General features: G+C 39.5%; 4 protein-coding genes across 8 annotated transcripts; 3 read left to right on the top strand and 1 right to left on the bottom strand.

The window, feature by feature from the left end:
• Positions 1 to 160: 160 nt before the first annotated feature.
• Positions 161 to 5,912, bottom strand: slc2a10 (solute carrier family 2 member 10). 2 transcript variants are annotated; one of them, XM_035388519.1, is made up of 7 exons: positions 5,557 to 5,912; positions 4,541 to 4,650; positions 2,317 to 3,579; positions 1,902 to 2,024; positions 1,675 to 1,810; positions 540 to 653; positions 161 to 482 (listed from the first exon to the last, which is right to left on the bottom strand). In XM_035388519.1, the coding sequence occupies exons 2-6, from the start codon at positions 4,542 to 4,544 to the stop codon at positions 581 to 583; spliced, it is 1,599 nt and encodes a 532-aa protein (XP_035244410.1). In that variant the 5' UTR covers positions 4,545 to 4,650; positions 5,557 to 5,912; the 3' UTR covers positions 161 to 482; positions 540 to 580. The 2 variants fall into 2 exon arrangements, with proteins under 2 accessions (XP_035244410.1, XP_035244409.1); XM_035388518.1 differs by having other exon boundaries at positions 161 to 653; positions 5,557 to 5,911.
• A 733-nt stretch (positions 5,913 to 6,645) lies between these two features.
• On the top strand, positions 6,646 to 8,868 carry tp53rk (TP53 regulating kinase). The gene is made up of 2 exons (XM_035389604.1): positions 6,646 to 6,927; positions 8,074 to 8,868. Exons 1-2 carry the CDS (start codon positions 6,702 to 6,704, stop codon positions 8,550 to 8,552), a joined length of 705 nt encoding a protein of 234 aa, XP_035245495.1. The 5' UTR covers positions 6,646 to 6,701; the 3' UTR covers positions 8,553 to 8,868.
• Positions 8,869 to 9,109: 241 nt separating this feature from the next.
• LOC118211974 lies at positions 9,110 to 16,715 on the top strand. Its single transcript, XM_035389598.1, has 7 exons — positions 9,110 to 9,541; positions 10,365 to 10,685; positions 11,535 to 11,861; positions 12,327 to 12,434; positions 13,118 to 13,471; positions 13,751 to 14,065; positions 14,796 to 16,715. The coding sequence occupies exons 1-7, from the start codon at positions 9,478 to 9,480 to the stop codon at positions 15,113 to 15,115; spliced, it is 1,809 nt and encodes a 602-aa protein (XP_035245489.1). The 5' UTR covers positions 9,110 to 9,477; the 3' UTR covers positions 15,116 to 16,715.
• Positions 16,716 to 18,220: 1,505 nt separating this feature from the next.
• Positions 18,221 to 20,748, top strand: LOC118211975 (thyrotropin-releasing hormone receptor-like). Of its 4 annotated transcripts, none has more exons than XM_035389602.1 (4): positions 18,234 to 18,403; positions 18,719 to 19,250; positions 19,458 to 19,590; positions 20,150 to 20,748. In XM_035389602.1, exons 1-4 carry the CDS (start codon positions 18,391 to 18,393, stop codon positions 20,522 to 20,524), a joined length of 1,053 nt encoding a protein of 350 aa, XP_035245493.1. In that variant the 5' UTR covers positions 18,234 to 18,390; the 3' UTR covers positions 20,525 to 20,748. The 4 variants fall into 4 exon arrangements, with proteins under 4 accessions (XP_035245492.1, XP_035245493.1, XP_035245494.1 ...); XM_035389603.1 differs by having other exon boundaries at positions 18,719 to 18,882; XM_035389601.1 differs by having other exon boundaries at positions 18,221 to 18,313; positions 18,719 to 19,590.
• The last annotated feature ends 5,020 nt before the right edge of the window (positions 20,749 to 25,768 follow it).

Here is a 25,768-nt window from a genome sequence, read left to right on the forward strand (position 1 = left end):
CTTGTAGTCTGGGTGAATAGCTTACCAAGCAGCAATTGACCACCAGTCACAGTAAGTTTTGTGCAGTGTGGTCCAGCAAATGAAGTATACAGACAACAGAAATGACACTGGGAAATCTCACTTCTAAAAGCCTTTAGAACACATTTTGAACATCTGTTTTAGTGCACTTTTTTTCATTTGTCCTTTATTTTGCGTTACATTTCGTAACACAAAAACAGTTACACGGCAAAGCTAACAACCAGACAAAATACACTGAACCAAAATACTTAATATATATTATTGGGGAAAAAAACCACATCGTTCTTTATCCTTGCAAAAAAAACTTGTCTATTCTCTTGGGTGTTCTTTTTTATTTGGAACTTACAGTTTAAGTGCTCTTCAATGGGATGCATTCTAAAAGTCTTGACAGCAGGGAAAGGAAGGTTGTTTGACTGGGGCAAGCAACAGTCCTAAGATCTGTTATCCAGGGTAAGTGGAAAACAATTTTTGGAAACCAAGTGATTCATATTGTTAGTTGAATTTTGAGTTGGCTGACAACACTTGCAGTAGTTTTGTTCTGAGGCAGTAGGTTACTGGATCTTTAAGTTGATGCATATACCCTCTGGTACCCAGTGGAGCCGTTTTTCACACACCATAAACCACTACTCTGAAACCTGAAATGAAACAAAAACTACGTCTGAGATGATTGCTTATAACACACACAGCAGATGCAACACATGCCAACAAATAATCTTATTCTTCCACTTTAAACATTCGCAGATGTACCACAGTAATCATCTCATCAAACTGCTGCAGCTGAACAGGTTTGGGCTTTTTAAGTACTTGAATGGGAGACCTGGGTAAACTAAGTTGCTGCTGATAGTGGTATTGGTGAGCCAGCAGGGGGCACTGTTCTTGCTGGACCAAGTCCAGTGCTCCAGCACAGCTGTGTGGTAGAAGATGCAAATCTTGAACACTTTCAACCAAGGCCCTGACTGTCATTCAGTCAATGTGTATGGGGTTCCTACAAAAAACCGGCTTCCTGCAGTGGCCACTTAATCACAGCCCAGATCCGATTGGCTGCACAATCCTTTGCTCTCTCTACCTGCTTTAATTCTCCAGGTTGCCTTTGCAACTCAGAATTTCTCTGGTTCTCTGGGCAGAGTATTGATCTCATAATCTTGGATCAATCCTGAGTGTTCAGGCGGAATGTGACCAGGAGCCAGTGAGCTGGGAGAGTGACACATAATTAACCACAACATCACATCATCCATGGAGGAGGGAGGGGTTGAGCCAGTAGGGTTCTCCCAGTTACACTTGTACATTAGCCTCGATCTGGTCGATCGGAAGGGTGCAGCTCTGTTAGTGGACCCGTTTTGGATGATGTGCACACTGCACTCTGACAGTGAAAGCATTGCAGCAATAGGATGAGTTTAAGGTGTCAATCCTTAGTTTTTTCATATTAAAAATGGCATATTTCACACCTTTTCATCTGGGGTCTATGAATCTCCCCAATAAAAATGTTAATTTGCTAGAACTCATTTTGTGCAATCTGAGGATTATTTCATAGTTAATTTCAAGCAAAGTTTTGTTTGTTACCTAGAATCAGAATGAACATTTTTTCATGCTGAGATAAAGATAACTTATTATCAGTTTTAAGTTCCAACAAGCAGGAGACACATTTTTTCCCTTTACCTTTTCATGGAGAGATCCCTATCTATCTCCTCAAGGGATTTTCCTTTCGTTTCTGGCAACATGAAGTAGATAAAGACAACAGCTGCCACTCCATTAATTCCATACAGCATGAAGGTCCAAGGCAGGCCGAGTGCATCTGTTAACAGATAAAACAGTTAATCCATATGCGTTTTATTTCATCACAAACTTCCAAAAGTAAAACGGAGAACCTCTCTGTGCATACTAACCAATAAGATTTAAGAAGGTGAAAGTGACAAGCACATTAGCTGCCCAGTTGAAGCAGTTGGTAAATGCAAATGCTCTTCCTCTCAGACCAGCGGGGAATATTTCACTCAGGACAAGCCAGGTCACTATGAAGGATAAAGAAAGAGAGAGAAACATGAGTGAAACTCATGACTGGTGACTGCAGAAAATGTGTGAAAACACTATATATTTATAGGAAATGAAAATTATTCCTGGCAGTTACTAAAAAAAATCTTGCACAACAAAATGATCTGGATTACTCTTATAAATACAGTAATTCAATTTACGAAAGCTTCATATATACAAAATGTATCATTAACTATATAAATAACTACACAACAGCCAGTTTGTTAAACTTGCATCTGACTGAAAATAAATGAAACAGAAAAACATTCTTACTTGGTCCGAATCCAACTGAATATGCACTAACGTATGCCATCATACTGATCAGCATTATCCAGTTTACAAGGTCACGGCCTGCAGCCTTAGGAGACGAAGGTGCCCGGTTAGCCAAGATGCCAGAGGACCCAGAAACTGCACTTTCATTGGAATGGCCAGGGCTCTGACCGGCAGAAACATTCAGAGGTATTAGTTTTTCTCCCATTTCATTTTGCGCCAGGGGTGTGCCATTTGAAATGGAAGCGTTGGCGCTACAGGGTCTCCTGGAATGGAGCAGGGAGTGCTTGCCGAGCAGACCAATGACAAACAGAGATGTCGTCATGACAACGCAACCAAAGATCAGCAGTCTTCGCCTGCCCACCCTGTCGGCGGAAATCATGGAGATCAAGGTTGCGATGACCTTCACGACCCCCAAGCCCACTGAGGCCAGAACTGCGGACGTGTCCCCTTCGAAGCCTGCGGACTGGAAGATGGTGGAGGCGTAGAAGAGCACATTCGGCTGGCCCGTGAACTGCTGGAAAAGCACCAGGCCGAGGCCGATGACCGTCCTGGTTCTCATGTTGTCCTTGCTTTGGAAGAGGGCCCAGATGCTATACCGTTGGTCATCTCTCTGGCACTTGACCACATCATCCTCCTCCGCCACACCGGTCAGCTGAATCAACCCAGTTTGACCTTGCACCTCACATGCTTTTTTCACATTGGTGACAGAACTGGACGGGAGAAACAAAATTGAAATTAACTGAACCAAAGCCGGAGCGATAGCCAATCCAAACATGTATTTCCATCCTTCTCCGACCTTGGATAAGAGGTAATTCATAGCATATGCCGTCAAGATGCCCATGGTGATCCCAGCTTCGTACAGAGTCACCAGTAACCCCCTCCGCTTGGGGCTGACCATCTCGGACACAAAAATACAGCAGGACATGGAGGATATAGACATGGCGAAGCCCACGGTGATTCGGCCCACCACCAGCACAAAGACAGACCCACTGACGGTGAGCAGCAAACTCCCGCCCAGGACCAGTAGGTTACTGAACAGGATGGAGTTCCTCCGGCCATGACGGTCTATCAGAAATCCACCAATCACAGAGGCCAAGAGGGCTCCAATCAGGAGAGCGCTCACGACAGCTTCCTGTTGGAAACAGCTCAGGTGAAACTGGGATTGCAGCTGAAGGAGAGCCCCGGAGATGATAGCAAGCTCATATCCAAACACCAAGCCGCCCAGCGTAGACACCACAGAAGAAAGAGCCAGCACAGAGTTACCTAGGTATTCACAGAAAAAAAATTAAATGTAAATATTTTCCACTCTAGAACACTGACTGTTAGAAAATTATGATTTCCTAATGAGTGGGTAAAATCAACCTTCAATTTTCTTTGATAAGCAGTTTTCTAATTAAAAAAGGCACCAGTGGCAATTAGCTACATTGCTAAAGTTTCAAAACAATGATATAATGTATCCACGATTACTTTTGCTTTTGCTCACTCTGTACAAATAATAAATAAATGAGTCATTTAATTTTACTTGTATATTCACTTTTCCATTCTAACTTTTACTAATTCCATGCTCTCTGGCACCATATCTCAATCCATTTGATTGAACATTTTCTTGCAACTTTTTAGTTATTAGTACCTAAAATTCAAGCTTCCATGTTTTTTAAATATATTTTTTTATATCAACATTTATATAGATTTAAGCATCAAAGTCTAAAAACAAGTTAACCTCTGGGTATTTGTGAGCAAAGTAGTCATGCTTACATTACTGTCTCTCCTTTACACTATTTATGCTACTATTTTTCAGTTATAAAAAAAAGAAATTACTGCATAGTTTGCTAAGCAGATTAGTTTTAAATAATATTAAATGGATATAAAGCAATAAATTATTTTTTGTAAATCGTCATATCCAAGTACAATTATGACAAATGAGATAATGTCAAGAGAGAATCTTTGAACCTTTAGGAATTGGCAATCCATAAATAGGTGGACATTCATTTGTTCTAATGCAAGTGATGTACCAGATATTGCCACTGTTCTCTCAAAAAATGTTGCAGCATAAAACTGTAAAATGAATCATAATCCATCTAAAAAGAAAGAGTGAAACAGCTTCTCAGATCTGAGCAAGTCATTACTTATAACACACACTGTGTTAGAGATCCCATCACAGAGGAACAAGGAAAAAACAAATGTACACACCCAGAAAGGCAGTTAATTATTCACCAGGACTTACCCATCTTTCTTTTTGTTTGTTTTTCCGTGAAGAATATTTTAAATGCATATTTTATTTGAAGCTGGGAGGTGGCCACGGCCCAATGTTATCCACATCATATTGAAGACAGGCTAATAAAAAGAAGAGAACGTATTTTAACATACCAAGAACAAGTATCGTTATAATCCTCAAATGCAGACTGCTTTTTGAAGTGCACTGCCGTAATATCAAAGCCAATGCACTGTATAAGTGAGCTGAGGTGAACGGTCCAGCGGCCCGCAGAAAAGGTTTGAGAGAAACGCAAATGAGACCTTGGAGCTCTGTAACCATGACAACCCTCTTGTTGATGCTCATTTAATTACACAACTCCACTTGAGACGACCACGACAGCCCTCTCTCCATCCAAACAAGTGTCTACATTGCCCACTTTCTCCTGTTCTGAAGCAAATCATTTCCGAATATTAAAAATATATTACAAGGCGGATTACTGTTCTGGCCAGTCTCACCTCATTCCTTTAGCGTTGGCTAAATGTGACACTAATAAACGTAATCGCCATCATTCCATTATACCAATTTCTATTAGTAAATCACAAGGGCTGCTTAGCAATAATGTGCGCTGCAGCTAGCCTATCGCAATAATTCGTTTTCACACGTCAAGTCTAAGCATTTTCCTTATAACACCAAAAGGGTAAGACGGGTTTTATAGCATTTATGTAAAACTTAATAGGTACCACACACCATACCACAATATTTCCCTATACAACTGTTTGGACACACAAGCCACATGGAACATAACAATAGCGTACAAACCGTTAAATTGGTTAATTAAATTAATAATACAAATTAATGATAGGTCAAATATAGCTACATTAAATAATGCCTGTGCATATAAGCATCGCTTAGCTAATAATTAGTATATCTTGAAAAACTAAATAAAATCAACCCAAGCGTTTTATTAGCAGAATCTATCTACGTTGAATTTACTGGGGAATAGGCTACAAGGGGGTGAATGCACTTAAATGCAGTTTTAGACTCACCCATAGACAATAGTTGACTATTAAGATTAAGGATTTTTTCTCCTTTTGTTAGCTACAAACGCGTATTCCCATTCCCACTGCGGTTAGCAAAATCATCAGCACCAAGCCCGTTACCAAATTAAACCCTATCCTAGTTGTCGTCATGTTAATTAAAATCAGACAAAATACAATTGCGCAGTTTCCATGGTGAGTCCAAAGTAACCTAGCAAAAATCTCACAAAAAAGCTATTTAAAAAAAAAAAAAAGATCCTTAAGAAAACGATGCGCACTTGCTGACTGTCGCTATGCTCCGAAACTTCTTCAGGAAGTTCATACTACGTGGCAAAAAGACTCCTGTTAACTTCTCAAATTGCAAGAAGTTACTTCCAAAGGTGGACACAAGAGGCCGACACTTTCCGAACTTCAGCTTTCCTTGTCCTTTCACCAGTCAATAAAATGATAATAAGAAATATTTTAAAAATAGTCAATCTTCTAGAATGCCATTGTTTTCAATTAAGACAATGGACTGTCATATTTAAATGGTTCAGTTTCATATATATTTTTGGGGACAAAATAAATTCAAATAGTTTACTATAAGCGCTAAGGATGTGACATGATAGTTTTTGTCTAGATTCTTCGGCTTCTAGCACAAAATACATAGGCTATTATTTTTGAACCACTGCCCAACGCAGTTTGTGCTGTGTGTTCAGAACCCTAATTGAATTTGTCCTGGTGGTAGTTTATGTCTGGGTTTGAAGGAAAACAGATGAGGGTCCCCCGTTATGGTGCTTGTTTTGAGGTATCAGTTTATTTCACCAAGATGGAACGGGTTATGGAACTTTATATGCCCACAAAACATGGGCAAGGAAAAAGTATTAATAAGTGTAGCACTGACTCAAAATGTCAGGGGAGTGTAGAATTTTTATAGCGAAATCCTCATGTAATCCTGTGTATAGCCATTCGGACGCCCTAGTTCGCCAATAGGTCCTGTCAGGGTTCTTTACGACGGTTCTCGAATACAGCCACTGCGGTAGCAGTTACACTCCTGTACAGCAGATGGCGTATATTTTAGCCATAACGACACTTCGAATACGCTCTTACACAAATTCGAGTAACATCGGAAGTTTTTTTTTTTTAAGTATAAACTTGCATTGTTGTTCGAAGCAATGGCTGTCGAGAAAACTAATAATCATGTGCTACATTTTCTTCGTAGTGCAGAGCTGTTGAAACAGGGCGCTGAAGCCCGTGTTTACAGGGGAGAATTCTTAGGGAAACCGACTGTAGTGAAGGAAAGGTTCCCGAAGTTGTACCGGCATCCGACCCTTGACGAGAAGCTTACTCACCGCAGGACTGTTCAGGAGGTGCGGTCAATACTTCGTTGCAGAAAAGCTGGTAAGTAACTAGCAGGCCTTGGTTTATTTGGCTGTGTGCTTGTTGTTAAAAATCAATGCCCCGTAACGTTAGCCGACCTGTTGTCTAGCTCAGGGTGATGCAAAAAGGAAAAGTGGATATTATTAGCAAAAAGTGTTTCATAGAATGCAAATTGATGGCTAGCTTTGTTGGTTGGTTATGGTTAGCATTAGTATCTACTATCTAGCATGACATCTAGCCAGATAACATTAGGTTAGTTAACGATAAAAGTATGATGTCCAGTGGCTAGTAGCGTACTCCTAGCTTTTACCTGTCAAAGCGCAAAACACATGCCCTACATGTGTTCCTAGCAAGCCAGCTGTTCAACGAATTAACAATAACATTACCCAAGAACGAATAACGAGTATCTGAGAACGAAATTAATTGCAGCCAACAGCTAGCCTGCTGCCTGGAAATGTCAAATCCATGTAAATATCCGATAATAATTTAATTTTTTTTGAAAACAACAAAACCTAAGTATCAGCATTAGAAGCAATAGACTTCTAGCTTAAAGTATCTTTCAGATTTCGTGTTTTATCAAGACGAATTACACTTGAGAGATGAATTTCATAACCAGTGGCTAAACCATTGTAAACTGGGTTCTCATTTTGTGTTTCTTTTTGTTGCTAATCATCTGTATTTACTTTGCAATAACAATCTTCTGCATGAAAACCTCGTTTAATTTTGTTTCACAGATAAATGTGATCTATGCCCCTATGCCTTCATTATAGTGTGGATTTATATAAATCATCTTTATCTGAAAAAATGAATGACACTTTCATTGTTTAATATAATGTATCAGAGGTAAATGGCAACCATTAACCATATATATAATATTTCTCTATTGCTTTAAAATCCCCATAATGTTCTGAGTACATATGACCCAGTTTCACAGGTGCTAATAAGTAAATTAAACCTCAGGGTTAGGTTAGTTAGCAATGTAGTTACACAAATCAAGTCATGAAAGGGGCTAGTCTTAGGTGGCTGTGTTTCATTTTTGATATTATGCTTTACATGGCTGTCTGTGATATAGTTAACATTAGATGCAGCCTGTGAAGACTTGCCCCTATGTAAGCCTATAGCATTTTACACAGCATTTCATACACATAATGTGCGTTTTGTTTCCAGGTATCTCCGTTCCTGTTGTTTATTTTGTCGATTACACGTCCCATTGCATCTTCCTGGAGGACATTGTGGGATCGGTCACTGTGAGGGACTACATTAACTCTGCCCACACCTCGGAGGCGAAGAACCTTGAAGTTGTTGCTCGGAAGATCGGCGAGATCCTGGCGAAGATGCACGACGAGGACCTGGTTCACGGGGACCTGACGACCTCGAACATGCTGATGAAGCGCGGACCCGGGTGCGGGGAGGCGGACCTGCTTTTGATCGACTTCGGCCTGAGTTACATCTCCGCCCTGCCCGAGGACAAGGGGGTGGATCTCTACGTCCTGGAGAAGGCCTTCCTGAGCACCCACCCCAACACCGAGGCCTTGTTTGAAACGTTACTCAAGAGCTACAGCACCTCTTCCAAAAAATCCCAGACTGTCATCAAGAAACTGGACGAAGTGAGACTGAGGGGGAGAAAGAGATCTATGGTTGGCTAGGGATTTGGAAGTCCCTATTACAGATCCATGCAAACAGTGTTTGTTAGAGCAGTTACTTTGCAACTGTGTTGTATGCTTTTTGTTCTATGGCAGGGTTGTTCAGTCCTTGTATTTGCTTCACAGTTCTTGTATTTGCTTGTATTCACAAGGGGTCAGGCAGTCCGCACGGGACACTGCAGACTGTGTTTAGCATAACAGCGATGGCTACTCAAATGCATAGGGTGAGAACCCCGTTACCACTTTTAAAACAAGCAGTCAGTGGAATTTCCAAAATTTCTTGATATCCAATAAAACCACCCTGTGGCTCAAAACCTCATCTCTGTTAAGTGGTTCATGTTTGACACCTTTATCCAGCCGTCAGTACAGGCTTCAATGCATTGGCTATTTAGCACACTAATACATGGCATTTCTAAAATGGGATTGTACTGTGGATCTGTATCATACAGGTACTTCCAAAAGCATTTGTTTTTCACATGGGTGATATGGGTGTTTGATAACTTTTTCATTAAATGAAATTATTTAAAAAGGGTGTTTTGTGTTTACTCAGGTTCCCTTTGTCTAATATTACATGTCTACAGATCTGAAACCATTCAGTGTAACAAATATGCAGAAATATAGGAAATTAGGAAGGAGCAAATAGTTTTTCATGGCAATGTAGAATTAAGACATCTGATTGGTCAGGTTACAAATGAAAATATTGAACAAGGTTTGTTCCTTGGCCATATGTTTGCATTTAGAATGCTTGCCTTTATTAAACCCTCCTTTTTTTCTCTAGTCAGCTGGACCGTAGATCACGCCTCCTTGTGTATCACATGACCTGGGATATTCTTCCTGTCAATGGGGTGCGTCTGGAGGTGTGCTGTCATTTAAGCTTCCTTTTTAAAAAAACACTAGTGAGGAGAAGCAAAAAACAAATTATGTAGAAATGGATGGGACACTAAAAGCAATGCAAGTGATTGCTATTGTCCTGCAGTGTTCGACATGTAGAGGTAAGAAGAGTTTTGGTTTATTTTCACTTGTTACTGAATAGACGTGTTGCACTTGCAATATGCTGCTGTAAGTACAAAGGTCAGTTTCACTTGCAGAAACCTATTCATTTTGTTTTTTGAAGATAAGGCTTTCGCGTTGTGCTTATTTTATTTTGCAGTGATTTCCGTATGCAAATTTGTTTAAGAAATAAAGACAAGGAGATTCTACAGTGTTAGTATTGCCTTGAAGCCGAGGTGTGCATTCAAATACATTTGTCCTTATGTAATGTATGGAGCATTTGTACATAACAGGGAAAGAGCTTTAATTCCAACACAGATGAGCCGAATGGATGTGAACACGCTGAAATTGAAACTGGCAGTCTCAACCTCACTATTCATGGTTTTATTTAAAATCCAATGTGCTGGAGTACAGTGCCAAAACAACACCAATTAGGTCACTGTCCGAATAACTTTTCTTTTAACTTATATATATATATATATATATATATATATATATATAGATAATAGAATTATTTTTTATATTATATTTTTAATAACTAGGGTAAGATCCCTGGAGGGACATGGTAATATGCCTCTATTCACAGACTTTTGTCAAAAATGCAGTACATATTTAGTGACGTTATGCCTGTAAACATGATTATGGCTTCTTGAAAAATGTGTTAGACTTTGGCTCATTAGGTTACTACAGCAGTTTCACAGAACTAATTTGTCTTGTGTCCTCTAATGTAACCCGTTTACATTTTCTTTCTGCTCTTTCTCATTGATTCTCGGAGTGAAAAATGAAACCCGTTGGCTTGTGCGTAATTGTATGCATATGTTTCAGGTTCATTGGGCAGCTCGCACTCAGCGCATTGCTTAACTGGCGATAGCGTAGTGTTGAACTGTCAATCTACGGCCGCAGGAAAGAGACAGGAAAAAATAGATGTTGAGTGGAAGAGGTTGGACCCGTCGGGTCATGAGGTGACCGTATTTAACTCCATTGAGCCCGAGAAGAATCGGATCGGAGCCACTGTGGACGGGCTGGGGCACGGCGATCCATCTTTGCGCTTAGCCAATGTGACCTTGGCCGATGAAGGGATCTACCTCTGCTCGTTCTTTTTAACACCCACAGAGTATAAAGGAAAAGCCCGGCTGGATGTATCAGGTATTCTCGTGGAGTCGCTTGGTTTTGCACATTTGTGAAATACAGTTCCCTCCATAATGTTTGGGACAAAGACATATTTTGGCTTTGTACTCTACAATTTTATATGTGTAATCTAAAAATGCACGTGGTTAACATGCAGATTCTCCGATTTATTAAAGGGTATTGTTATACATTTTGGTTTCACAACGTAGAAATAACCACTTTTTAACATAATGTTTGGGACAAATGGCTTCACAGCTGTTTCTGATTCATAAGGTGTGTTCAATTTCTTCCTTAGATTCATCCTGGAAAGTTGTGAAATATGGTTAAATATCCCACTGACACTATTCTTGAAAAGTCTGGAAAACTCCCAAAATTATAATGAACTGTTTTGAGCCAGCAGAAACCATAAATATTTATTGCTAATTTATGAGCAAGTCTTGCTGTATCAGTGTGGTGAGAATGCAAACTTATTAGAACGCTAATTCATTAATTTCAGTTTCAAACGTTACGTCATCAATCAAAGTTTGTGCCTTTGTGAACACAAAATGTTCTTTGAAAGTAATAGAAGGGGTCTATTTATTATTATTATTATTATTATTATTATTATTATTAATAATAGAAATGAAAAAGAATAACTATGAATTAGGAGATACAATAGCCTACCACTAATACATTGCCAAAGAAGGAATATTAGGTGAATAGATAACAAAGGAATATTACAGCATAATTGTGCATAGTTGCACATTAAATTGATTGTATTTTGGACGTTTTTATTTGAGATGGCAAGATTACGTGTCACATTTGCACTGAAAATTTGTAATTTGTTGATTATGAACAAATGTGCATGCATTTCTGGTTTTCCAACAGTGAGGCCGACCGTGGAACTTCCTGCCGAGCTCACTGTGACGGAGGGCGAAGAGAAGACTGTAGTCTGTAAGATTAACGGGTTCTACCCGCGCCAGATCTCCGTTTTATGGCTAACCAGCGGCAGCTCGAGCCGCGAGACGGCTCACATCTCCCGCGGTGTCTGCACGGCCGAAACGGAGGACAATGGCGATCGCACGTTCAGCGTATCCAGCCGCATCACCGTGACGGCCAACCCAACGGCGAATAATGGCGCAGAGTACGTCTGCATGGTTAAGCACAGGGCGTATGCTGAGCCTCACAACAGAAGCGTCATACTGAGGGTTCAAGGTGAGGGATTCACTGAGGCAAACTCATCATCAATCTATTTTAGCCTACGCAGAAGTCACGTAAAAAATGAGCCTTTTTTTTTTTTTTTTTTTTTTTTTTTTACAAGTGGGACCCTGCCAGGACTTAGCTACATTTGCATGACATTACAATCGCTTACCAGGTGCTGTTATCCAGAGTGATGTACAGTAGTTGAATACACAATATGGTATCACCAAGAAGAAACAGTCGCCCAAATCAATAAGTGTAATGTAAACTTAACAAACAACTATTTGTTGTGTAATGAAAGAAAGTATGATTAGACAAATATGTTTACACAGCTATACCTATACCATAAGTCCATTATCCAAAAGGAAATCCACTGAAAGGCTATGTATCACAGATACTGCCAGACAAATAATATGTATGGATTTGCTTCCCAAATTGTTTCACAACTGACTGTGCAAACCTTTGTCATTTTTTGTCCAGGTCGATATGACGTCACACGACTGATAGCTGGCACCATGGTCACCAGTACACTTCTGGTTCTGCTTGTCGTGGGCTCAATATTTATTTACTGCAGATATTTTCAGAGAGGTAAATTTAATCTGTGTTCCATCAGATTTTCTTGAGGCGACATATCACTGTCCACACATGTTTATTTGTCCATTTTAATTTGGAGGAAAGTATGATATTACTGAAGCTTACTTAGTTGGTGTGGATTTTGCATATAAACTGTAAAAATATACAAAATAAATATACAATTTATGTAGGAATACAAATAAAGTGCTAGCTAGCTGCAAAAGAAGAACTATTTTTTGTATTTGTATAAACATGTTTATACATGTGCGCAGTATCGCCATATGGGGTTGGGGGGGGGGGGGGGGGTTATGACAATTCCAAAAAATAAATAAATAGTGCTGTGGTTGTTCAGGGGTGGGTTGGCCTGGGGTGGTGGTGCCCAATGTGAGATTTTTTTCATGGGCCCCAAAATCTCACCACTCTGATGGTGCTCATGCTTGTGTGAAGTTGGGTCCAGCTACCATTCCAGATATGGTCACAGATTTTATAACGTCTCTTTTCTCACTTTACAGCTATCATGATCACCCCACTGTTTCTGAACACAACAAAAAATTATGATGAACTGTCAGTTATTTTTCACATTCAGTGTCCTAGTGGAAATGATGATGCTCATCCATATCTATAAAACAAAATGATAATGAAAATGACTGGTCTGGTAATGGAAGATCGTTGTTTTCTCCTCTATTTCCTCTCTTCAGTTCCTCCAAGTGTGTCGGAAATCATCAAGCCCTCTTTAATATTTGCTAGAGTGCCAACGGAGTTGAAGTGCAATATCACCAGTGACAGGCCAAGAGACATCAAAGTTAGTTGGCTGAAGCTGAGTCCAGGGTTGGACAGTGACACTGCAGTGACCCGGAAAAGCTTCTCAGAGGCTTCCCCTTTGAATGGGTGGTTAGACCTGAGTGACAAAGCTGTCTTAGACAGTGGCAACATGCATCTCACTTCCACGCTACGCATCCAGCTGACCACCTACGAGGATAATACTAAATATCAATGCCTTGTCCGTTACGGTGACAAATCGATCACGAGAGAGACCACCGTGAATGTTAAAGGTTAGCGCAAAACTTTTTTCTGAAGTACACAACCTGAAACAGTTAATGGTCTGCATTAAGAATGGGAGAGTTATTTCTCTTCACTAACAGTTTGAGGTTTGGTGTCTGCTGAACTTGCCTGTTAGTGAAGGTGAAAACATTCCATTGTTCAATCAAAACGGACTAATGATGTTCAATGCAGGCCAGTGACTGAGGTGATAAACCTGTAGATGTTTTGTTTTTTTGTTTTTTATGTAGCTGCTGCCGTCATTTATGTTGCTTCTTTTGGAACTCTTTTAGCACAACCATCCGTTCTTCAAATCTCAAGCCTGCCTCATATTCCCGAAGTGGGGAAGTTGCTGGTTTTGTGTTGCCGCGTTGAGAAGTTCTACCCAAAGGACGTTCACCTGGAGTGGTCAAGGCAAGGAGAGCCGGTGGGGAACGTCACTCAGTTCGGACCCTTCCCCGACACAGACAACAAACACAGCGTCTGGGGAAAGACCGAGCTGATGGTGGCCCAGGAAGACCACAATACCATGTTCACCTGCCGCGTGTATCACGACAGCTTCCACGAGCCCGGCTATGAGGATGTCACCTATCAGGTCAACATAGATGGTGAGGGGAGGAAATCTGTTCCGTCTACCATTCATTTTTGTTTTAGGTACTTTTGTCATACACTTATAACTAACACCTCTGATATTTCAGTTTAGTTTGGACTATGTAATCCATTTTAGTCCCAATGGTTTAGTCCCGCCATATGTTCTAGTTGGACAGCCCACAGCCACACATTTGTTGGAGTCTAACAAACCTTAGACCTTCTGCCACACCTATTTATGGACGCGGTCAGACCGACCTTCTGGCAATTGTGGTGGATGCCAAATGGGCCAGTCCACTTTTGAGCCGCCGGACAGCTTTTGGGCTGTAATCGCAATCCCCCCCCCCCCCCCCCCCCCCCCCCGTGATCGCAATCCCCCCACCCAGTCTGCGATTGAAAACTCCAACCCCATCACATGGTTGTCTGGATTTTATTCCCTTCTCATCTGGTCATAAACCGGTCACGGCGGGCCGGCCAAGGCAAAATCTGCCGCAACTGAATTTTGCCCCCAGTCTGGCCCTGCTCATGGGGTTATTTTGCCTTGCGCTTACGTGGTTAAAATGCCAGAATCAAATCAGACAGCTCTCCCTTTGGTCAGCGCTAACATTTGTTGACTTTTCACATAGTCAAAGTTCAGGCCAGGGACTCTGACCAGAAAACTAGCACATAAATTCCCAGACAAAGACCTGCCTGCCTTCGTGCAGGAGTTCTGTTTATACTCTCAGGCCTGTTTTCTTTTGTCTGTGTCAGGCGTTCCTCCAAGCGTGATGTTCATCAACTGCGACCCGCCTCAGCCGAAGGCGGGTGAGAAATGCACACTCAGCCTTTACCTTGGCGACTTCTGCCCCGAGCACGTCTCCGTCACCTGGTACAGGAACGGCCGGCCGGTGCACACCGGAGTCTTCCTCTCCCCCCCTGCGCTCGACGTCAGCGGCCTGTACTGCCTGTGGAGCTTCCTCCAGCTCACGCCCGCGGGGGAAGACCACGGCTCGGTCTTCCGGTGCCTGGTGGAGCACAGCGCTCAAACCGAACCGGAGGAGAGAGAGTACACGCTCAGCCTGTGCTCCTGAGATTTCCCCTCGATCAAAGACCGCACCAGGGGCTCCTGCTGTCACCCTCCTGCTGCGTGACACCCCCCAATTCCATTTGACTGGTCCCACCATAGTGCCCGTGACAGAAGGTTAGAGAAAAGTGTAAACATTTACAGACTCTTAAAAACTCTTTCTTTCCATTGACATAGGATTTTGTAACAGTAGGGATGCTTCTCACAGCGTGGAAAATAATCTCAGCCTCCCAGTTCCTGTACCATATGAACACCAGATCCTTTAGTCCTTAATAATAATAATGTGTGGTGGCTAATTGATTGGAGTTTTGCGTTGCTTTTGAACCACACATCAAACCATGGTGTTCATATTGTTTCACAATTGTGGTTCAAAATTTCATTGGCAAAAGCTTCCAAAGACATTTCATTGCATCTCCATAAAAGTTTTGGTTTTGTGTATATCCTGTACAACACATGTGAGGTGTATATATATGAGGTATATAACCATACTATTTTATGCATGTCGAGTATTTAGTATATACATTTTATATTTTTTGTAAAAGGGTGCTTTCTTAATAAGATGTTGTGTGAGCAATTTCAGGTTTGTGTGTGTGTGAACGTTTTTTCAGTTTATGTGTGTACACACTGTTTTAGTGTTGTACTTCTGCATCTGAGTTTTGAATTACAGCCCAGATGGCACTGAGAAAAAACCATAAATAGCACTGCTGTTTCGCTGAATAATTTATCGCTGGAATGCGTCACTAATTAACATGTTCAGACATTTCATTGACAAGGTTTTCACCCAAACTCAAAAATAACTGAGTATACCTGCTATTTAAAATCTTGGAAAGGCAGCTGAAAGGAATTTTTCATTACTGAAATTAAGCACTTTCCAGACACTAAAAAGAGCGCTCTATTAGACTTGTGGATTCTGAATTAATAATACTAAACATATGGACAATATGTACATCTATTGTGTGGAGGAAAACCTCCTCTTAGGTTCGGAAGGTGAGTCGGCGATGTAAGAAGAAAGACTAGAAACTATGATTTCTTCTAATACTTTTTTATTTGTTTTACATCCTTTTTTATACAATCAGATCTCCTTCTACCATGATGTATCTTCCCTCTGAAACAACCAATCCCAGCCTAGGTCACACTTATGTTTCACCAGCTAGTTTAACAATAACTATTATATAATTTTCAATTTCAATAAATGACAGATATTTCACCACACACTTACAGAGGTATGTATATGCATGACTTGAATAACAAGTATTTGTTCTCATGAATAACAATTGTTTAATCTTCCGGTTCCAAAGTGCATGCACTTTAAATGCATTCAATACATGCTGTAATCCAAATGAAATATTTAACTCATATACAAACACACCAGGCTGTTCTAACAGAATATGTGTATATTATTACTGTTGCTGTTATTCATTTGATTTTAATTTATTCATTTTAATAGAATATAATCTATACAATAACTAGATATAGCAAAACAGTTCTTTCTAGGTCAGTGTGTCCTTTCTCTTCTCTTGCAACTCAAAGGTCTTCTGCAGAAGACTGTTTCCCAACATAAGTTACTTACAAAATTCCAATAATAAATGTTTACAATTTTCCTCCTACAGTTGGGGTCCAAAGATTCTGTAGATCATATGCATCAGTCTTTCCTTAGTTACAACGTCTTAGACATAACACAGAACACCTGCTGTTCTTCATCGACCTTCACATAATCACAAATATTTAACTATATTCTTGATCAATACAATCTTTAATAAGAAGAACTTTTAAAAACATTAAAAGCCTATAGGAGAAGCATACTTCCACAACTGCCAAACCAGAGGGAGAAAATTACATCGGTTTTCTAATTAAAATTGAATTATGAGCAAGGTATTCTGTGCAGTCGAAGTTCATTATCATGCTGAAATATTTCATATGAGACCCAGTACTTGGCATGAGGTGCACAGCCCATATTTCATTACGATGATTTCTTTCAGCTCAGTGGATATTAACAGAATAAAAATGAGCTATATTAATATTTTCACTATGTTCATCCAACTCATGCAGATCGAATTGTTCTGGATTGCTCCTACACAGGAAATGGCTGGATATTATTGCCATTTGGTCAGTTTTTTTTGTTGTATATAGCCCAAAGCAAACATACATACTTGCTGAAGCAGAGTGCAATCTGCTTGTTAGAATAGCATCTCTCATCAACAAATGTATTCTTACATGCTGAATATTAGTAAGTGTGGAGCGGCAGAAAAAGTATGATTAACTTACAGCCATTTTTAATTAACAAAATATCAGCAGAGCTGTTATTGTTTGTGCCACTTTTAATGATAAATTATAGTTGGTCAGTACTGTGCAGTGGAACATTAATTGTATATCAACAATTTGGCATAAGAAATTCTAGCATCTTAAGTTGTTTGTTTTGTACTGAAATCTTAATGTGCATTTAATATTCTGGGAAGGTTTACATTTTGCTAAACCTATAACTAACAAGTCGCCATTACTACAGTATATTTGAGCGTACTTAGAAAAATCAGAAATGCCATTTTCTGAAAATGTAGCATTTATATCTGATGACATTTGCTTTGCTAAGTTGTGAAATATCTGTGACATTTTAACTGTCTTTAAAATAAAATTTCACAAATATTTTCAGTGAAAATGCTAGCTGTAGCCTGTAATCCTTAGAATTAGACCTTAGAATTAGAAGGTACCAAGTGATCATTTTAAAAAATCTAAAATAGGAATGCTCTATTGTCCATTACACAGTGCATTTACATATATTAGGTTATGTCTAGAATTTTTTTAAGGCATTGAAAAAGTACTACTAGTAACATTTTGATTGGAAAGTTTTATCACATTACACAGCGGTGATACGTGAAACCCTTAAAGCTTGACATTTCAAAACTGTTTTAGCAGCTGTAACCCCATATCCAATGAAAGTCTGAAAAAAATCCATACATAATCCATAAACGTCAAAATATTTAGGAGTGCAGTGTCCCTGTGTGCAATGTACGGTCTATTGTGAGCTTCAAGTCCATTGTGTGCTTCACTCATATCCACTCCCTTCAGATGCTTACAAGTCCCTCCCTCGGGTCAAATTGACCATAATGGATAGAGCGCGAGGCGTACTGTTAATCATTTTAAACTGGGAGCCGCGCGCATGAAGGAACAGTACCCTATTTGACAACTGAAGCGCCACTGATGAACGAAGGTAGATTTTTTGACATGCGACGTGCGTGCTCTTCAAGGACCCTGGTAAAGGATTATTAGAATACGCACACGGCACACATGTTGAACCATGGTAATCTTACTACTGCAGTCTTGTTTTTTTCTTTTCTTTTTGCTTTTTGCATGCATCAAAAGCGGATAAAGATTCACATAAAAGCAGGACAATCATAATCTAAAGTTTAATATATATATATATATATATATATGCATATTTCCTTCTGTAACGACACCAGCTTAGCCTACGTCGTATTTATTTTTCAATGTAATTTATGTTTTATGTATTCTATAAAAGTAAACACTTTTGTCTGAGCTGAATGAATCTCTCTCTCTCTCTCTCTCTCTCTCGCTCTCTCTCTCTCTCTCTCTCTCTCTCTCTCTCACCCTACAGATTTTTGTCGGTTCGTTTGCAAGTTGAGTCTTTTAGGCTATAACAGTTACATAAATATATACATCACTCTCACAATGGAGAACACTTCTGCAGCTGCCATGGAATTCAATGCCACTGCCAGGGAAGGCGAAGTCCAATCCAAGATGCCCCTGAACTCTCTGGAGGTACAGGCTGTTACTATTCTGCTTGCGCTGATCATATGTGGAGTCGGCATCGCGGGTAACGTCATGGTAGTACTAGTCGTGCTCCGGACAAAACATATGGTGACCCCAACGAATTGTTACCTGGTGAGTCTGGCTGTTGCGGACTTCATCGTTCTCTTGGCCGCGGGTCTACCCAACATCTCTGAAGTTGTCGCCTCCTGGGTGTATGGTTACGCAGGATGCCTCTGCATCACTTACCTGCAATATCTGGGCATCAACGTCTCCTCTTGCTCAATCACTGCGTTTACCGTCGAACGATATATTGCCATTTGTCACTCAATGAAAGCGCAATTTATCTGTACCGTGTCCCGCGCGAAGAAGATCATCGCGTGCGTGTGGATTTTTACTTCTCTGTATTGCGTAATGTGGTTCTTTTTGGTGAATACCAGTGAGACGGTGTATGTCGATGGGGTGGTGGTCAGGTGTGGCTACCGTGTCTCCAGAAACCTCTACATGCCTATATATTTCTTGGACTTTTCCTTGTTTTATATAATACCACTTATGTTGGCCACTGTGTTGTACGGTCTAATTGCCAGGATTTTGTTCATGAACCCTCTGCCCTCCGACCTCAACGACAGAGCTGGTCATTTGTCTGTTCATCGAGGACGGACAAACATAAAAATGGGGGTCAGTCAATCGAATAGAGGGGTAGTTTCATCAAGAAAACAGGTATGTACTCTATTATAAGCTCATTTTTAAACCAATATTTCACAATTTTAGTTATTGTGGGTTACTTTACATTAAGAATTTTGTTTGTTTTAATCTGACTAGAGTCAATCTGATTTAACAAGGAATTTTTACTGTTGTTAGCACTTCTAAATGTAGAGAATATAAGAATATGAGATGCAGCATAAGGTAGCATATTGGCGTGGGAATATGTAGGCCTATAAACTTACTGAGGCTCGGAGCCGTCTAGCCAGGGCTAAGACACTCTTCTCCCACTGCATGGGAAACATAGTTTTACTCAGGAAGGCGATGATGATTTCTGATGAAAATAATCCTTATTGTGGACGATTGTGATGGGTGATGATACTAGTTGAGGATGATGATGATGATGATGATGATGAATTCTGATGACAATAATATTTATTGCGGACGATTGCGATGATGTATTTATTGAGGATGATTATGATGATGACATTGAGGTTTTTGATGACTGCTCTTGTATGAGGTAGTTCCTCAGGCGAGAAATTGGCTTCTTGTCCCCCGTTGATTTTCCTCCATGCAGGTCACAAAAATGTTGGCAGTGGTGGTAGTTCTGTTCGCCCTGCTCTGGATGCCTTACCGGACGCTGGTGGTGGTCAACTCCCTCATGGATCCTCCATACCTCAACACCTGGTTCCTGCTCTTCTGCCGCATGTGCATTTACGTCAACAGCGCCATCAACCCCATCATCTACAACCTTATGTCCCAGAAGTTCCGTGCCGCCTTCCGGAAGCTGTGTCACTGCAGGCGGCAGCCGCCGCCGGAGAAGGTGACCAGGTACAACGTTCAGGTGTACTACAGCGCCATGAAGGACTCCCAGGAGAGCGCTAACAATCGTGTCAGCGAGCGGCGGGACGTGAACTTGACGGACGTCAGCACCATGTTTACTATCGCCTGAGGTGTCATTGTCATCTTTTCTCAAAAGTACATGCGTATGAAAATAATGGTATTGTATAAGGTGTTCATAACTTTGGCCTAGGTGTGCTAATGTGTTTGTGGAGTTAACTATTATTAGTCAGCATTAAAAAAAAATATTTTGCCCATTACATTTTGATAGCAAATGCAAATTACATTTTGAATAATAGGCTATAGCAGTTGTCGCAGTGCCTATGTACATCCTAAAGTGGACTGTTAGCTTTTCTCTGGCCATTCATGGTGTTTAAATACATTTTTGTTTTACTCCAGACAGGTGTGTTTTATTGTGTTTTATTGTAACATTTGCAATTTCTGAACATTCATGAAAACAGCTCAGCTAGTTTGAATTTGTCAGCATGAGGAATATTTCAGTGCAGCGCAACATGATTCAATGCGATTGGGGTTGTTGCTCGCTTCTTGTGGGGATTATTTCTGATGTGACTGAGCCCAGCTCCATTGCTGTCTCAACATTATACAGTTTTGTGCATTTAGTTTACATTCTTATGCCATTCTTAGGCCACATTTACATGTGTATTTTTATGCAGCTCAAAGAATTTGGATATGGATTTATCCGTTTCTATTGCATCTGGAGGTAGCCTTGGTCTGAATCTGCCGGTATCTCATCTAAATATAAATGGTCCAGCACACGTATGTTACCAACAAATTTTCTGACAAGTGAAATCCCATGGTAAGTGTGCAGGAATCACGTGACCCCCTTTTTGGAGGATGTTGCTGTGGAAGGTGTTATGCTGTCATTGTGAGCTCATAGATTTCCCAATAAATAAAAAAATAGTAAAATGTTTAGATAGGAAATCACAATTTCCTATTGTGGTGTTTAAAATTGTCTTTAAAAATCAGGAGCTTGTGTTTAAAAGGTGTTACAGAAATTTTTTTAATTAACCTAAAGCAATGGTTTTCATACTTTAACTAAAATATATAGTCAAACAAAATAGGAGAGTGAGACAGAATACTGAATGTGCCTGGTTAATGTAATTGTTACTGTAATCTGAACTATACCTGTCCATTTTTGTATACTTATATGCATATACTGTATGCATTTGTTTTGTGTATGTGCTTTTGCTTGTATAACTGTACATAATTTGGTTGAATAGGTGTGGTTTTGTGCTGCATTACGCAGATAAATATGTTAGAATTGGAAAAGCATATGAACCATTTTTATTCACTTTAGAGAACATAATGTTCTTAGAGAGCATTACAGAACAAGAGAAGCTGGGGGCAGAAGAATGAAAAACGCTGAATCACATTCCATCAACGCCAGTGTGGGATCAGAGTAATATGTCAAGAGCAGTGAAAATCAAATGTGATCAGAGTGGCTTCCACCTGTTTCCATTCAAAAGTGTGTAAACACCTGCAACTGCTGAGGGTGTCATGGCTACCCTGGTGTATGGTGCCAGTGCCATACAATGGTTAGGGAACTGGAGTTATAACTCAAAGGTTTTGGGTCTGTTTCCCAGCTGGGGTGCTGCTGTTGTACTTTACCTGAGTTGCTTCAGGAAATATACTCCTTTCTATGGATTGTATGTAAAAAAGTTAATCTATGTGAACTAGTATGGATGAAGTAGCATTTGAATTGCAAGATCTCACACCACCTGAGATGCTGCTATTGCACCTTTGAGCAAAGCGTTTAACCTGAATTGTTTCAGTAAAATACCCAGCTGTATAAATGGTCTGTAAATAACACTGTAAACTGTCTGAGAGTGTTTGCTAACTGCTGAAATGTAATGAAAAAATTCTCCAATTGTTGGTTTGTAGAAAATAAAAAGGCCCTCAAAATAAGAGCTGAGCATTAGTGAAAGAACAAATTGTTTATAGAAGCATGTTGTTGTAATTGTTTTCATTCTTCTATATTAATTTATACCCTTATTCTAATAGACCACTTAAGCTGTAAATGCAATTTTTGTCACAAATTCCCCAAGTGTAGCAATTCCAATATGAATGATAATTATTAGCTGCCTACTGCCTGTCAAGGGATTGTATTAATTATGTGTCCTGTCCTGCTTATACCTGTGCACAGCAACAATGTGAATAGCCAGAGACATGGGGGTGGATCTGTATAAAACTGATATGTCACTCTCCTGAGTCTGATGGTTTTTTTGTGAAAAAAGCTTTTGCAAGAGCTGATTTACCCAACAATCAACTATTGTTGTACTCTTAGCTAAGTACTATTTTTACTCTCTGAGAAAAGCACATTTAGGCTGTGTGCCTCTTACTGAAAATTGAGACTTGAATAAGCTATTCAAGGTGTAGACATTTTTGTTGGACCAGGAGGAAAAAACAAAATAATACGTATTTTTCTTATATGACATACATTCCCAAATTTCCTCGTTTCACCTCAGATGACCGTGGTCTGTTATGGTTAAGAATCACCAAACTTGGTAGGCCTGTTTGGAGTTCTGAACTCTTCAATCCTTTAAACTATGGCACAGATTGAACACCTGGTGGTGCTGCAGTGCACATGACAAAATTGTTACATTTACAAGCCCAGCCCCCATGCCCCATTTGTCCTAGGGTCACCAAAGTTTGTGCACAGGTCCCTCTCCTCACAAGGAAAAATTTGCCTTGCACACTTAAAATGTTTCTCCTACAAAAACTGAGGAATTTCTGCAAAATTTTGTATTTTGTATCACCACAGAGGTATGATTTATCGAGTTATCACTTTTCTTCTAATGGTCAAACCTTGGCCGAATGGCAATCCAATTAATTTATAGTGGGTGTGGCTTATCAAGCAAATGCTATTAATTCCAAAACCATTTGACATAAAGTTATGAAACATAGTATGTACATGACAGTAGATCAAGAAAAAGCCATAAAATCTTAGCCCAGTTCAACCACTATAGAGGCTGCTATAGAGGTCCAAATACAAAAAAAAAAGAATAAGTAACCAGAAATCACTGCTCCATTGCAGAGATTTCAGACTTGCCACAGTTACAAAAGGAACATTGATATGTGCATTTTGCATTAGATTTACTCATCTATCACTTTTCTGAGTTCTTAACTGCTTGCCTGATTCTTATTAAGCTTGGGGTCAGATTTACTAAGCCTTTTGTGACTATTTCTGAAATAGATATGATGGATTCTTCCCCATAAATTGGGTGTTTTATGTGTCAAAGAGGTGCACAGGGCACAGGGTATTTTTGTGCATCATGGGTAAGTCAACAAATTCAAAGGCCAACATATGACAATGAGAGGAGCCCTCTAAAAGCGGTATAATGTTTAAAAAGCAAAATCCATACTTTGCCAAAAGCATTGCCGCAAATTTGAGATCTTACCTGCTAACTCTGTGAGTTTTGAAAAGTTCTAAGAATAGCTTTGTGGCATCAGATTTGAAGAAAGGTAACGCTAATTGGAGATGACTAACAAGAGATTGCTTTAATCAAATGCCAGTACTAAGGGTCATTTAAGTGTGCAACTTTGCTTAAATGGCAGTGAATGCATAATTTCTGATGAAACTGAAGAACAGAGAAAGATATTTTAAAGGTGCAGGCAAATGGCTCAATTGAAACCTCTAACATTTCGAAAATAAATGAACTTGGCATTTACTGCAGACATTTCTTAAAGGTAAAAAAAAGCCTAGGTCGGTGAATTTCGGTGACTTTGACTGACTGCAGTATTAGCATGGTGTATAACTACTGGCTCCAACCAAATTATGCACCTGCCTGTCATTTGTCATGACAAAAGGTCATTGTTCTTGCATTATTATTCAAATTTTGAATAGAATATTGTGTTCATACTGGGAGTAATAGACTGGGGACTGCTAATTAATTGCACATTATGCACCATTGTGACATGTAATGTGAAATATTTAGCATAAAAATTATTTATCTGAGTTCTATGTAGTGCTTCTAAATGGTCTGTATAAGAGTCTAGTCTGGCTGTACAAGCATGAACCTATGAAACTCCAAGATCAAATAAAAGTTAAGTAATTTTGAATCATTTGTTTTGCATGAGGTTTACATTGTCAATTTTTAATTTTAATTAACTCATTGGAGAGCTTGGGAAAGAGTTAGTCCTTGATTTGGGATGATATTTCTCTGTGAAATATTTTTCCAAAATAAATGACTTCAAATACGTTTTTTGTACAAATATTTATTTGTGTTTTTTTATTTATTTATTTCATTTCAGTTTTTACTCATTGATTTGAATTGAAGAATCAGATATTTAACAGAACTCCTAGGGCTAGAATTAGGTTTTAGGATAAAGTTAAGGTCAAGGTTAGGAAAACGTTTAGGGTTGAGATGAGATTAGGATTGTCTTCAGGAGCTTGAGCAAAGCATAGAACAAAGATAATTCGATTTTTCATGATTAAAAAAAATAATTTAAAAAAACTAGTGGGAAATAACACTATAGATTTATATATTTGTGTTTTCTTTCAGGGAAAATTATTTTTTCAAAATAAATGATTTCAAACATGTAAGACTAATGTTACAGTTAAGAAAATGGTCAAATTCTAAGTTAGCAAATTTTCTATTCTGATGGATGAGAAATAATGATCATTTGATTATGTGAAAGAATTAATCAAACACAATGGCTTTTCAAATACCCGAAATTTGAATTTTGTTTCTGACATACAGTATCTAAAGAATTAAATCCAATACAACGATTGTTCATACATTGATGATGAAAAATAAATTTCACTGGAAAACAACCAAAATATGTCAGACTTTGCTCTTATGCCTAAAATGCCAAACTATGCAAGACTATAGTTTAACATCCAAAAAGTTCAAAGAATGGTCAAATTCTAAATGAATGATTTCTATATTTAGATGTTTCAGTCATTTGGGTTCACAGATGAGGAGGGATGCTTTGGATCATAAGCAGTCCCTTTATTGCTTCACACGTTGTTTCCATCACTTTGATACAGGTTGTCTATCCATAAGTATTTGTTTCAGAACTCTACAGTCACGTAAAATCACAAACTAACCGGGCCATTCGGTTCTTGAGGCTTGCCAGTTGCCTTGGAGTGAACCCACTGAGGATATGCTGGTGTAGCCTTCTGTTTATGGTAGTCTTCGACACGTCTACGCCTACATCCTGTCCTGTTCGACAGCGGAAAATAGGTTTTTTTTCACAAGACACAGCTAAACAGCCAATTGTCAAATTACTTTTGCCCCCCACAAAAACAGGGGACTATGTATCATTTCCAGCACGGATCACCCGATATGGATGTAAATGGCCTCAAATTAAAGCTGACAGTCCGCACTGCATA

This window comes from Anguilla anguilla, chromosome 13, assembly GCF_013347855.1.
Source record: "Anguilla anguilla isolate fAngAng1 chromosome 13, fAngAng1.pri, whole genome shotgun sequence".
NCBI lineage: Eukaryota > Metazoa > Chordata > Actinopteri > Anguilliformes > Anguillidae > Anguilla > Anguilla anguilla.